The 15,032-nt window shown below is 36.8% G+C and overlaps 1 protein-coding gene across 3 annotated transcripts in view; it reads right to left on the bottom strand.

The window, feature by feature from the left end:
• KIFAP3 (kinesin associated protein 3) overlaps positions 1-15,032 on the bottom strand; it is a 182,393-nt gene that overhangs the window by 156,814 nt on the left and 10,547 nt on the right. The window contains exon 2 of one of the 3 annotated variants that reach the window (XM_058442157.1): positions 12,943-13,091. The exons of 1 other annotated variant lie outside the window; for it this stretch is intronic. In XM_058442157.1, coding sequence (XP_058298140.1) covers positions 12,943-12,974 — 32 coding nt within the window. In that variant the 5' untranslated portion in view covers positions 12,975-13,091. Of the gene's footprint in view, positions 1-12,942; positions 13,208-15,032 lie in introns of those variants that run through there. One more of the 3 variants, XM_032161020.2, reaches the window with a different exon arrangement.

The following is a 15,032-nucleotide window of genomic DNA, read 5'->3' as shown; positions in this document are numbered from 1 at the left end:
ACCATGGAATACTATGCAGCCATAAAAAAGGATGTGTTCATGTCCTTTGTAGGGACAGGGATGAAGCTGGAAACCATCATTCTCGGCAAACTATCACAAGGACAGAAAACCAAACACCGCATGTTCTCACTCATAGGTGGGAACTGAACAATGAGAACACTTGGACACAGGATGGGGAACATCACACACGGGGGCCTGTTGTGGGGTTGGGGGAGGGGGGAGGGATAGCATTAGGAGATATACCTAATGTAAATGACGAGTTAATGGGTACAGCACACCAACATGGCACATGTATACATATGTAACAAACCTGCACGTTGTGCACATGTACCCTAGAACTTGAAGTATAATTTAAAAAAAGAGTAAAATAAATAAATAAAATAAAACCACAATGAGATACCATCAAAAAAAAAGAAAAAGAAAAAGTCTCAGGTTAAAAGGCAAAAAAAAAAACCCACCCCCCCAAACCCTACATTGCTTAATGCCACTGTTGCTTAACACCTTCATATTAATCCTATTAACACTGCTTTTCATTGTTACAAAACTCCTTTTGTGTTTGGTTTTTTCATTTTTTTAAAAAAACAGACCCAAAGCTTACAAAACTTCTTTTGTTTTGATAGTCATTCTAATTAGTCTACTCACATGTGAACCCATTCCAATTTGACTTTGGCTCTAAACTCTACTCCTACCCTACCAAAAAAGCTCTGGTCAAGGTCATCAATTTCCTCCATGTTCTAAATATTTAAAGTTTTCACATTTTTGTCTTTGATTTATCTGTATATTATTTTTGTATTTTGTGGGGATAAATTTTAACGTTTTTCCATAGAAACAACCAATTGTATCAGCAGGTTTTGCTGTGTCTTTTAAACTTTTTTTTCTTTTTTTTTTCTTTTTTGGTACAAGTCATAGTCAAGCACATTTTGCATCTGGAACCAGTATGTACCTACTACACACATAAATGAAACAAAAAATTCATGAAGTCATGCCTATTCTTATCATGTGAAAAACACTCTATCCTATTCACAACCCACTGATACATTGTGACCCTACAGCTTAGAAATAAAAATTTATTTATAGTCTTTTTTTTTTTTTTTTTTTACCACTGGTTGGCAATGTTACATCTTTGCAAAGATGGGAATAAAACCACCTTTGCAAAAATTATAACAGTGAGAGAAATCTAACCTTACCCCATCTTGCTTCCAACCTCACATGCTACCTACCTCTATCGACTCTAAAACAAAAATGATAACAATCCCTTTCCAAAAATAGCCCTGAAACCACCTTTGTAAGACTAATGACAGGCCCCAATATTAGAATTATGGGAGGGACCTAAATTCTGCTAAGCCAGTAGATGCAGTTAAACGATAACCAGCTATTGTTCCCTAGTTTGCCTTTCTATAATAATCTACTGCTCCAGAGGTCACAAGATTTGTATCTTCCCCAATTGCTCTGATAGATAACAACACTATTGTCAAAACCTAAGATTAGTCTTTGAGATATTTTTCAGACTTTTGTATTCTGGCCACTGACTGACTCCACCTGGACCTGTGACTCACACCACTGAACTAATTCAACTGGCTCTGTGATCCCCACCCAGGAACTGACTCAGCACAAGAAGATAGTTAAACCTGCTATAATATCATCCCCAAGTCAATCAATCAGTATCTCCCATTTTCTAGCCCCCTGCCCTTCAAACTGTCCTTGAAAAACCCTAACTTCCAAGTTTTGGGGGAGGCTTGTGTGAGTAACGCTCCCACCCTGCTGCTTGGCTAGCCCTGCAATTATTAAACTCTTACTCTACTGCAATAGTGCTGTCACAGTGAGTTGTTTTTTTCTCTGTAGTGGGCAAGAATAACCCATAGGCGATTACATCACATGTCTGTCTATTTCTAGGCTTTTCATTTTATTCAGTTGGTTTACTGAGCTATTTTTACATCAATACCTGAGGGAAGTGTTCCCAACCTGGCTCTTCCATATTTTTCTCAGTATTGCAGGACCTTTGCCCGTCCACTTAAAAATTTAAAATTGTGTTTCAAATTCATTAAAATCCCTTTTGGGATAATGACTGACATAATGAATTTTCAGATTAAGGCATCTATCCATGAAAATGATAAATCTACTTAAGATTTAATTTTCTTTTAATGAAATGATATAAATTTCTCTAGAAAGGTGATGCCCATTATTTATTATTAGATTTATTCCCAAGTACCTTATATTGTTATTTGCATTTGTAAATAACGTTTTTGCTAACAACATTTAACCAACTATATCAAAATTCAATTTGGGGGTGGGAGGTATATAGATGTTATATCCAGCAACTGTTGCTTAACACCTTGATATTAATGCCAATAGCTTGAACATTATTTTAGGTTTTCTCTACAGACTAACATATAATTTGTGAATAATATCAGTTTCATTTCTTCTCTTCCTATCTTTATATCTTTTCTATTTCTTATCTTACTACCTGTTTAGGACTCCTGGTGAAATGTTGAGGTGGTTACATAGGTATCCTTGGATCATCCTTAATGTTAAGGGAAATGTTTCTAAAGTTTCCTCATTTACTGATATTATTTTATTTTTTGAGAAAGAGTCTCACTCTGTCACCTAGGCTGAAGTGCAGTGGTGTGATCACAGCTCAATGCAGCTCACTCCCAGGCTCAGGCAATCCTCCTACCTCCGCCTTCCAAGTAGCTGGGACTACAGGCATGCACCACCATGCCCAACTAAGTTTTGTATTTTTTATAGAGATGGGGTTTCAACATATTGCCCAGGCTAGTCTTGAACTCCTGGGCTCAAGTGATCCACCAGCCTCAGCCTCCCAAAGTGCTGGGATGACAGACATGAGCCACCACACCTGGCTAGTTTCCTCATTTAATATGTTTATATCATAATTCCCTTTTATTTATGGCTTTAGTTTTTTCCTTAAATCATGAATGTGTAGTGAATGTCATCAAATGTTTTTCTGCATCCATTGGAGGATCATGTACTGTTCTTCTTTAATTCATAAATATACTACATCAAATTCATTAAATACATAAAACCATACTTATATTCTTAGAATAAGCATAACTTGTTAATGCTGTCTTAAAGCACTGTTAGATTAAATTTGCATCCTTGCTCATTCAGCCTGCAATTTTCCTTTCTAATGTCCTTTTTCTGACTTTCATATGGAGATTATTCTAAAATCTTAATATAAATTAGTTGAGGAGTATCCTTTCTTTCTAGACTTCTTGGAAGAGTTGTATATAATTGGAAGCATCTGCTTCCCAAAAATTTTGTAGAATTTGACTTTAAAACTGTCTGGATGTAGCATATTTTATCAGTATGAAATACTCCTCTGTAGTTTTTACAGTATACGTTTTCTTAAAGCCTATTTTATCTGACATTAATATGGTCATTTTAGCATTCTTATGCTTACTGTTTGATTGCATCCATTTACCATTAACTTACCACGTCTATACTTAAAAGTATATTTTTTATACTTTTTATGACAGATAGTTGGGTGTTGCTTTTCTTTCTTTTTTTTTTTTTAAAAGAAATATTGGTGGCCGGGCGCAGTAGCTCACACCTGTAATCCCAGCACTTTGGGAGGCCAAGGTGGGTGGATCACGAGGTCAGGAGATCAAGACCATCCTGGCTAAGATGGTGAAACCCTGTCTCTACTACAAAATACAAAAAATTAGCTGGGTGTGGTGGCGGGCACCTGTAGTCCCAGCTACTTGGGAGGTTGAGGCAGGAGAAAGGCATGAACCCGGGAGACGGAGCTTGCAGTGAGCCGAGATTGTGCCACTGCACTCCAGCCTGGGTGACAGAGTGAGACTCCATCTCAAAAAAAAAAGAAAAGAAATATTGGTAATCCCTGCCTTTCCATTGGAACATTAAAACCTATGCTGTCTGATACAATAGTCACTAGCTACATGAGTCTATTTAAAATTAAATTTAAATACATTACATTTTTAAAATAATTTAAAATGCAATTCCTTAGCTGTACTAACCACGTTCAAAGTGTTCATTAGCCATATAGCCAGTGGCTATGTATTTGATGATGCAGCTCTAAGTCATTTCCATCAGGGAAGAAAGTTCTATTGGACATTACTGTTTTGGATCATTTAATGCAATTACTGACATACTTAGATTCAGATCTATCACTTCATTTTTATTTCCTGTTTGGCCCATCTATACTTTATTTTCCTAACAGCCTTGTGAATTATTATTTTTTTAAATTCCATTTTGTGTAGATGTTTTTGCTATACTTTTAAAAATTGTTTTTGGTGGTTGCTTTAGGAAAAACAATGTTTTAGTTACCTTTTTTTGTCACAAGGTATTTAAGAGTTAATGCTGTGCTACTTTACAAACTGTAGGTCTATTGCCTACACCCCCCCCATTCTTTATGTTATAGCTGTCATATGCATTATGTGTACATACCTTATAAACTCACACAAAAATTTCATAATTTTTGCTTTCAAGTCATACATATATTTAAAAAATTAAGAGGGGAATAATCTCTTATATGTACTCAAATATTTACAATTCCTGATGCTTTTCATATTGGTAAAACCAAAACAAGTTTTATATTTCTATTACTAACATTAGACTTGGTAATGGAGAAATAGAGGATTAAGGTAATTCAAACCAATGCACCTTCTAAGAAAATCTTAAAAGCTGAGGGTAAAAACACATACGTGTGTATCTGTTTGAGGCCATAAGAGAACTAAAAAGGCAGAAAAAATTACAGTGCCAAGATCCAGGAGAAAAAGAAAATGAAGAGAGGTAAATCGTGAATTCAAGGCTACTTTTCCCTAGAGGTATCTGCTAACTGAAAAGAGAGGGCTGAGAGGTTGAGAATCTTTTAATAATCACGAGGCTAGAGACACAAAAACTGGATTCTAGAGTGCACTAAACAACAGTGGCTCTGGTAAAGCTCCAAGCTTTAAGCTGGAAACAGAACTACCTCCTAAGAGTAACTGTGAAACAGATGCAGATCAGTCACCAACAAGACTAAAAACCCCAGTTTAATGTAGCTGAATCTCTGAGAACTAACTAAGGTGACCCTAAATTTTCAGTAGTCCTTACTAACATAAACAAAATATAATCTTCTCTGGAAAAAGAGAACATCATCCTGGGCCTCAAATGATTATTTATACATTTATATTCCTATACATGATACTCAAAGAATAGTCATCTTCAGAAAAAACTAGATATTATTTTTTAATTTCTAGAGTTAAAAATACAATAACCAAAATTAAGAATAATAATAAATAAATAGGTTTAATGGCAGATTAGATACAGGTAAGGAAATAATTTGTGGTGTAAAATATAAGTCAGAAGAAAACACCCAGAATAAAACATAGAGACAAAAAGATGTAAAATACAAGCAAAAGTATAATTCAGCAATGCATACTGAGTAGGTCTAGTATATGTACTTGAAGTCCCAGAAAAAAGGTGAGAGAGAATGGGGACAGAAGCAATATATGAAAAGATAATGCTAAGTGACATCCGTGAAAACGGCAGAGTAGGGACCTCTAGAGGCTGGCACTCCCCAGAAGCACTAAAAACTTGGCAAAAAAACTATCACAATCAACCTCATCAGAACTCTGGAAGATAGTCAAAGGTTTACAGCAACCAAGTGAATGTTTAATCCGAAGAAAGGTTACAGAAACAAGGTAGGCGATCATTATGGTCTTTTCACTTACCCTAGACATCCACCCCCCTCTCAAGCACAGTGGCAGCCTTAAAGATGGCAGCCCACGTTCCCACTGTTAATACTTGGTTCTAGAGGAGCCAAGTGGACCTTGCTCCCAAGGAATTTTGTCTGATTGTTTTGCAACTGAATGAGGTTTCCTTTGAGGTCTGCTGCAAGGGGCTTTCCTTTGTTTTGACTAATTTTAAACTATTATCAGGATAGTGCAGCTATGCAGTCACTGAAATCAGTGAAAGCCAAGAATACAAGCTGCTGGCCCCTGAGATAAACAGTAATAGTTGGGTCAAACAAAACACATGCTGAAAGCCTAAGAAGAAAGTCCAGGGAGTCAGACATTTTGGGGGAATAGATGCTTTGAAAAGCTATTGCATGTAAAGAGAAATCTAGAAATCCACGAGCATGCTCAGGGCAGAATACATACCCAGAAAAAACCTGGGAAGATCACAAGCTTTTACCTCTGGCTGGTCTTTAGGCTCTGTGCAAGCAGCAAATGAAGGCTAAGGTAAAACTAAATTGCCTGGCTAAGTGTTGAAGGCATATCTAAACACTGAGTCAACCTACAAAGACTCGAAGAGTATTTTTTTCTTTTCTTTTTTTCCTTTGGACATCATAATATTCAAAATACCCAGTTTTCAACAACAAAAATATGAAACATGCAAAGAAACAAGAAACTCATTCTCATTCTCAGAACAAAAAAAATTAACAGAAACTATCCATGCTACAGCACAAACACTGGACTTATCAAAGACTTTAAATCAACTGTCTTAAATATGTCCAAAGAGCAAAAAGAAACCATTGCAAATAACTAAGAAAAAGCAGAAACACAATGTCTCAACAAATAAATAGTTTAAAAATATATTATCATAAGGATCCAAATAAAAATACTAGAGCTGAAAAGTACAATAACTAAAATAAAAAAATCACTACAGGGTTTTTAACAGCAGATCTGAGGAGAGAGAGAAAAGAATCAGCAAACTTGAAGATACGTCAAATGAAACTGTCCATTTTGAGGCACAGAAAGAAAACAGAATGAAGAAAAATAAACAGAGTCTAAGAGACTTATGGAACACCATCTAGTATACCAACATATGCATAATGAGGGCATGAAAGGAGAGGAAGAAAGAAACATAGAGAATACTGGGGAAAAAAACAGTCAAAAACTTCCCAAATTAGACCAAAGATAAACTTACACATCCAAGAAGCTCAATGAAATTCAAAGATAAACTCAAAGAGATCCACAATAAGACACTCTATACTGACGCTCTATTTAAAAAAATAAACAAAAGATTTTGAATTAATAACCTAATTTTACACCTTAAGGGGCTAGAAAAAGAAGAGCAAACAAAACCCCAAGCTAGCAGAAGGAAATAATAAAAAGCAGCAATATAAGAAATAGAGACTAGAAAAAGAATAGATAAAATGAAACCAAAGGTTAGTTCTTTGAAAAGATCAACAAACATTTTTGGAAAACTTTTAGTTGGACTGACTAAAAAAGAAGAGACTCAAATTACTAATATCAGAAATGAAAGTGGGACATTACTGCTGCTCTTTTGATGATTAAAAAATTACAAGAGAATAATATGAACACCAACAAATTGGATAACCTACAGAAAAAAGAATAATTCCTAGAAACACACAAACTACCAAAACTGAATCAAAAGACATAGAAAATCTGAACAGAACTAGAAGTAAGGTGATTGAATCAGTAATCATAAACCTTTCAACAAAGAACAGTCCAGTACCAGATGGCTTCACTGGTGAATTCTACCAAGCATTTAAAGACAAATTAACATAAATACCCCTCAAACTCTTCCAAAAGATGTAACAGTAGAGGAAACACTTCCTAATTCATTCCATGAGGCCACCATTACCCTGATACCAAAGCAAAACAAAGACACTACAGGGAAACCTACAGACCAATATCCTTTATGAATGTCGATGTGAAAATCCTCAAAATACTAGCAAACAGAATCCGGGAGTGTATTAAAAGGACCACACAACATGGCCACATGGGCATTTCAATACAATACACCACATTAATGGAATGAAGAAAAAAAGTACATGATTATCTCACTTGATGCAGAAAAAAGCATCTGACAAAACCCAACGTCTTCTCATGATAAAAGTACTTGATAAATTAGGAATAGAAGAAAAATCCCTTAACATAATAAAGGGCATATATGAAAAATCTACAGCCAATATCATACTCAATGGTGAAAGAATGAAAGCTTTCCCCCTAAGATCAGGAACAAGACAAGAATGTTAATCCACTTTCCTGACTTCTATTCAACATAGTACTGGAAATTCTAGCCAGAGCAATGAGGCATGGGAAAAAAAATAAAAAGGCATCCAGATTGAAAAAAGAAGTAAAATTATTTCTATCTGCAGAAGACATAATCTCATATATAGAAAATTCTAAAAGTGGCACAAAAAACTGGCCAGAGCTAATAAACAAATTCAGCAAAGTTGGAGAATAGATCAGAACACCCCAAAAAAATCCACTGTTTTTCTATATATTGGAGCTGAAAAATATGAAAAGGAAATTTAGAAAATTTCATTTCCAATAGCATCAAAAAGAATAAAACACTCAGGAGTAAATGTAACCAAGGAACAACTGTATACTGAAAACAAAAATTTGCTGAGAGAAATTAATATGAACTAAATGAAAAGAAATCACGTGTTCATGGACTGAAGGACTTAATATTGTTAAGACGGCAATATTCCCCAAAGTGATCTATAGATTCATTATATTCCCAAAGTCTCAACAGCTTTTTTTGCAGAAATGAAAAAGCCAACCCTAAAATTCAAATGGAAATACAAGGAACCCTAAATAGCTGAAACAATCTTGAAAAAAGAACAACAAAGTTGGAGGACTCACACTTCTGGATTTCAAAACTCACTACAAAGCTTCAGTAATCAAAACAGTGAGGTACTAGCACATGGACAGATAGATCAATGAAATATAACTGAGAGTGCAGGAATAAACCCCAACATTTTTGGTCATTTAATTTTCAAAAAAATTGCCCAAACCATTCATGGAGGAAAAGAACAGTCAATTGTTCTTTTCTGACGTTTGTTCTGACAAATGATGTCAGAACAACTAGATATTCACATATAAAAGACTGAAGATGGACCCTTGCCATATATCATAGACAATAACTAACTCGAGATGGATCAAGGATATTAAATCTAAGAGCTAAAACTATAAAACACTTAGAAGAAAACAGAGGGACAAACCTTCATGACCCTGGGTTTAGCAGTGGTTTCTTAAATAATGATGCCAAAAGCATGAGCAACAAAAGAATAAATTAGACTTGACCAAAATTAAAAATGTTTGCATATGAAACTTTTACATACCAAGATAGTGCGAAGAAAACCCACAGAATGGGACAAAGTATCTGTAAATCATGTATCTGACAAGGTTCTATTATAAAGAACTCCTTTTCCCAAAGAATAAAGACAAATAGCCAAGAAGCACATGAAAAGCTCAATGTCATTAGTAATTAGGGAAAGGCAAATCAATACCAAAATAGGATACCCCACTAGTATAGCAATAATTATAGAACAGAAAATAACAGGTGTTAGTGAGGATACGGAAAAACTGAATTCTCATACATTGCTGGTGGGAATGTAAAATGGTGCAGTCACCAGGGAAAACACTTTAGTGGTTCCTCAATGAATTAAACATAGAATTACCATACAGTCTGGCAATTCCAGGCCTAGGTATACACCAAAAGATAGAAAACAGGTGTTCAAACAAAAACCTGTACAGTTATGTTCACAGCAGCTTTATTCCCAATAGCCAATAGGTAGATACAACCCAAATGTCCATTACCAGATGAGTAATAAATAAACAAAATGTGGTATATCCATAAAATGGAATACTGAATTAGTCAATTTTACATTGCTATAACAGAACACCTGAGACTAGGTAATTTATAAGGAAAAGGGGTTTATTTAGCTTACAGTTCTGTAGGCTGGGAAGTTCAAGGGCATGACCCTGGCTTCCAGTGAGGGCTTTTATGCTTCATTATAACACAGTGGACAAGATCAAAGGGGAAGTGAGAAAAGAGAATACCCAAGGGTCTTCCTGGCTTTATAACAACCAACTCTAGAGGGAACTAATCCATTCCCAAGAGAACTAATCCAGTCTCACTAGAGCAAGAATTCACTCACTCGGGCAAAAACAGCACCAAGCCATTCATGAGGGATCCACCCCCAAAACTGAAACACCTCCCAGGCTCCAGCTCCCAACACTGCCACACTGCCACACTGGGGGACCAAGTTTTAACATGAGCTTTGGTGGAAACAAACTATATCCAAACCACAGCAAATATTATGCAGCTATATAAAGGAATGAAGTACTGACACATACTACAACACAGATGGACCTTGATATACCATGTGAGAAATGCTTGACACAAAAGCCACATACTTTTTTCATATAGCACTTATAAACACAATAAATATTAGTATATTTTAAAGTCTGTATTACTTGCTAGAGTGTAAATGCCATGAAGGCAGGGAATATATTTATGTTTCATTTACCAAATATGTTTTATCACTTGGCTTAATGACTTTTACACAGTAGAATCTCAACTATTAAATGAATGAACAAATGTCGTTCACTTTTAATATCCTTCAATAGTTCACTAATGCACTCAAAATAAATCCTCAACTCTTTACTAAAGCTCATAAGTCCCATATGATTTGGCTCATATTTCTTTCTAGTCTTACTCTGACTTTACTTAATAATCTATGTTTCAGGCACCTTGCTAAGTGCTGGGGATACAATGGGAAGTAAGATAGTTACATAGCACCTTACCTTCATGAACTTTATAAACCAGAAGGAAATATAAAGTAGTAAGTTTAGGGAAAAACAAGGTATTAAGTATCATTAGACCCTAATGGGTGTATACCTGACCTGGATTGTGAGGTGGGAAAGGGAAGTTCAGGAAAGCCTTCTGGAAAAAGTGGTATTTATGTCAAAACAGGAAAGATGAGGAATTAGCTGGGCAAAGAACAGGGCAAGTTCCAGATAAAGGGAAAGGCATGTAAGAACCAACCAAAACACATAGGGATCCAAAAAAAATTATTTTTGTAAGACCAAAATATGGAATTATTCAGGTAGGAAGGGACTGAAAATATGCTGCTATCTGCTGTCTTGTTAAAAACAAAATATAAAAGTAAAAATATTGTTAAAGAATATATGTAATCATGGTCAAAAAACAATAATTAAAATGGAAGGTTCTATCAGACATCACAAATGTTTTCCATCAGGCCTGTATAAATACATGTCTCCTGTATATTTCTTTTTTTTTTTTTTTTTTTTTTTTGAGACGGAGTCTCGCTCTGTCTCCTGGGCTGGAGTGCAGTGGCGCAATCTCGGCTCACTGCAAGCTCCGCCTCCCGGGTTCACGCCATTCTCCTGCCTCAGCCTCTCCAAGTAGCTGGGACCGCCACTACGCCCGGCTAATTTTTTTTTTGTATTTTTAGTAGAGACGGGGTTTCACCGTGGTCTCGATCTCCTGACCTCGTGATCCGCCCGCCTTGGCCTCCCAAAGTGCTGGGATTACAAGCGTGAGCCACCGCGCCCGGCCGTCTCCTGTATATTTCTAGTCTGAAAACAGACAATTTAAACTTTTTATTATTTACACTAAAAATTAGATGAAATTGAGAAATGTATTTTTCAACCTTTCCAGATTCTAATCTTATTTTACTTCAAACATTACACTGACTGGCTTGGTTTTAATTTTGGAACTCTAGATAGTATGTATTTAAAAGCAAACAATAGGTTGAGAATTGTAAGTCACAGTATGCCTGAGTGTCCATACTGGTACGATAATGTTAAGAAAAACTACCTCTGACACAAATATATTACATGAAAATCAGCTAATGGTATAACAGCGGCTCTTTGTTCCAGAACAATTTTGAATTTAAAGTTAAAAGACTATTTTCTTCTGTCACAAAATTTTTAACCACGGTATTTTAAAAACCAACGTTAAGTAAAATTCAGTGAGGAAATAAACACTGATGTAGGCTTACATATTCATTTGAAAATTTTTACTGACAAAGTCTGGCTACTTGCCAGTTTCAGATATATTTACATAAAATGAAAAAGACAGTCAATACATGCCTGTCTTGCCAGCACGATACAGTTGATTTATTTATTATACAATTGTTTGAATCCCTTTTATGAGTCTACTAACACTTGGAAGATCTTTCTGTGATGATGAGAGCCTCAGCCAAGCCAGAATAAAAATATTCACTACAAGTGTATTATGACTTGAAATAATACCACCACCTTACATTCATGTTTTATTTTTTAAAAGTATTTCATCTTTTGTCCTTGAGTCTCTCAGAGGGTAACACCTGTCCCATTTTCAGATGAGGAAACCGTGCCCAAAGGAATACATGTGACTTTTCCAGGGTATTTACTGAATCAGTACTGAATTAAAATTTTTTTCTATTGGATCACTGCTTACTCTTGGTCCAGTGGGAGGTATCTTTTTTTTTTTTTTTTTTTCAAATCAGGAATGATCTGAGTATTTGCCAGCAGCCAAATAATCCCAACAGACTACAATTTTTTTGAGTAACTGATACTATAAATATTTAAAAGAAATTATGGCCTATTTTATTGTCATCAAGCTTCTGAACAAGCCCCTTAATAATTACTAAATGTCCTACAAAAATTATGTTGTATACATGGGAGTCAAATGGATGACATGGATGCGGAAAGCAGAAAGAGACTGGAAATCAACATCTCAATCCAGCCTTCCAAAAAGTAGAATCCACCACTTCTTTCCCCTTCATCATTTCAAAACCCCATGGCAATGAACCCCAAACTGAGGCCTGAGGGCGGATGCACCAGACTTTATTCCCAGGCTCTCACGGGATTTATCTATTATGGGAAAGTGGCGTCTGGGAAGAGGGGGGAAAAAAAACAAAGACGCGGTTTACTTTGCCCTACCTCCCTCTCCCCCTGGAATAAGGTGATGCAGCGAAGAAACCATCTTTCAATGCTGTCAGGGATCCGCCAAGTCAGGTCAAAGGACCTTGAAACCCCCACAGAGCTCTCTTTTTTCCCCGCTTCACCTTTTCCCTCTCCTTTCGGTGACTTCTCTCCCTGCTTCCCATCCCCTCTTCTAAACTAGCGTTGCCCAGTGACATCTCACAGCCAACCCAAGAACATCTTCAGGGCCCTGGCAAGGAGGGTAGGGCAGAGCCTGGGGAGTCGTCACCTTTTGAGGTATCTGGCGTCCTCCCCTTGCATGGCGGCAGCGGCAGCGGCGTGGGGAGGAGGATGGGGTATCTGAGAGGCAGGCGCGGCTATTTCCGGGGACGGTGGCCAAAGTACCCTCACACCCAGAGGCGATGACAGTCCTGAGGCCTGCAAGGCGGGGCAGCAGCGGCGCTGTGGTTACCACGGTGAAGCCTCCAGCTCCTCCCACAGCTTCTGTGCCCCAAAACACTGGAACGGCCCAGACCCGCCCAGAGTCGCCTATGCCGAGCCGTCAGGACGCATGCGCTTGCTCTGTACCACTAGTATGCGCAGGCTCAGTCTGAGGCGCTGGCCTCAGAGTTTGACGCACCGGGGAGCCGAGCAGGGAAGGTTTGGTGCAGATTTGAGCGTCTGTGGATAAGGAGTGGCTCCGTAGTCACCGCCCCCTTGAGGATGGGAATAGAAAGGGCTGTCAGGTCAGCTTGAAAGGAGGGAGGGGAATCCAATAACCTTTTAGTTAGCGAATGCTATAGAGCAGTCCAGCTAATAAGGGAGGTTTCTATTTGGGGCCCTGAATGGCACTGATTGCACTTAAAAGCTCTAACTTGTGGAGATAATCCGACCGTTGTACAAAATGGATATAATTAATATCAACTTTGAAGGTGGCAAGTCTGTCACTTTGATGTCTTAAATCTAGAATACACCTCCCCCAACCAAAACAAACAAACAAACAACAACAACAAAAAACAGTTCCTGAAATTCCAACTCCACCAATTATCCCTAACTCAAGGTATGTTTAGAATTGCTTCTTCTGAGGCAGGCTATTGTTAGCAGTGCAGGGCATAGGAAAGAAGCGTTCTTTTTTAACTGCATGTTGTCTGGTTTAAGATCTATTCCCATGGGTTCAGCTATTACGTCTATGCAAATGATTTAGGTTCATTTATTTGATAAATGTGAATTGAGGGCTGACTGTGTGCCAAACACCAAACCAGGCTCTAGGGATGCAAAGAAAGCACCTCCACTCCCCCTCCTCACCTATAATCTTGTCACTTATTCACTGTCTTCTAGTCCTGTTTTCCCAATTGCTTTGAGACGTGCACGTAGTTGCTCTGCTGCTTTGTTCAAATGCAGTACATTGATGCAATTATTGATTATCCGTTATGTGTAAAACACCATGTTAAGGCACTGCATGGTATATTAAATATAGAAATACAGTTCTTACCCAACAAAATATATTTTTATCTTTCCACCCATTCACACCAGCTACACTATTTCTGTAGATGTTATAGTCATTCTTTCATTCTGCCAGGGAAGAAAATTTGAAGCTAATTTTGACTCCTTCCTCTGTATCATGTCCTCTTACTAAAGTGTTACAAAATTCTATCTTTTCTTCCTTCAGGATATACAGGTAGTCCAGTTTTTTCTCCATTCTTACGTCTACCAATAGTCTAATCACTTTATACCTAGAGTACTGCAATTCCTTCCTCATTGGACTTCCTATTTTTTGTTTTTTTAAATATTAATTCTGCAAACGAATGTAAAATTTTACAAATTATCATTTATAACACCTTTAATGGTAATATAGCAGGCTAGATTACTTTAAAATCTTCACAATACCTAAAATTGGAAGACCAAAATATACATTAAAATACATAGATAATATAACAAGGATTTTTGGAAAGTAAGTTAGCTCCTTGAGCTCAGAGAACTTATTTTGTTCACTTTTGCATTCAGCCCATAGTTGTCACTGAATAAATATTTGGTGTTGAAAAAATGCAACCCTGAGCTTGAAAAAACAATAGCAACAAAAAAACCCTAGAGAAAATGCCCAGAGGCCAGAAAGAAAGAGAGAGCTGGAAACCAGAGCAATAAATAGACAGGTGAAACTGGGACTGAACTAGATAAGCTGTCTGTCTGTGGCAGGAAAAGTACAAGATGAGCCTGGAACATTTTATGCTTGACAGTAAGGACATAGTCAAAGACTAATAAGATAAGATTATGTAAAAAGGACACTGGTGAATTTGAGGCAATTTGGGTATCAAATGGAATTACTGGGATTGATATAACACATTAAATAAATAAAAAAATGAAATCCATAATGATACTCAA

The sequence above is a fragment of the Hylobates moloch genome, unplaced genomic scaffold (genome assembly GCF_009828535.3).
Source record: "Hylobates moloch isolate HMO894 unplaced genomic scaffold, HMol_V3 SCAFFOLD_8, whole genome shotgun sequence".
Lineage (NCBI taxonomy): Eukaryota > Metazoa > Chordata > Mammalia > Primates > Hylobatidae > Hylobates > Hylobates moloch.
The sequence above is the reverse complement of the archived record's forward strand: the minus strand, read 5'-3'. Positions and strand labels throughout refer to the sequence as shown.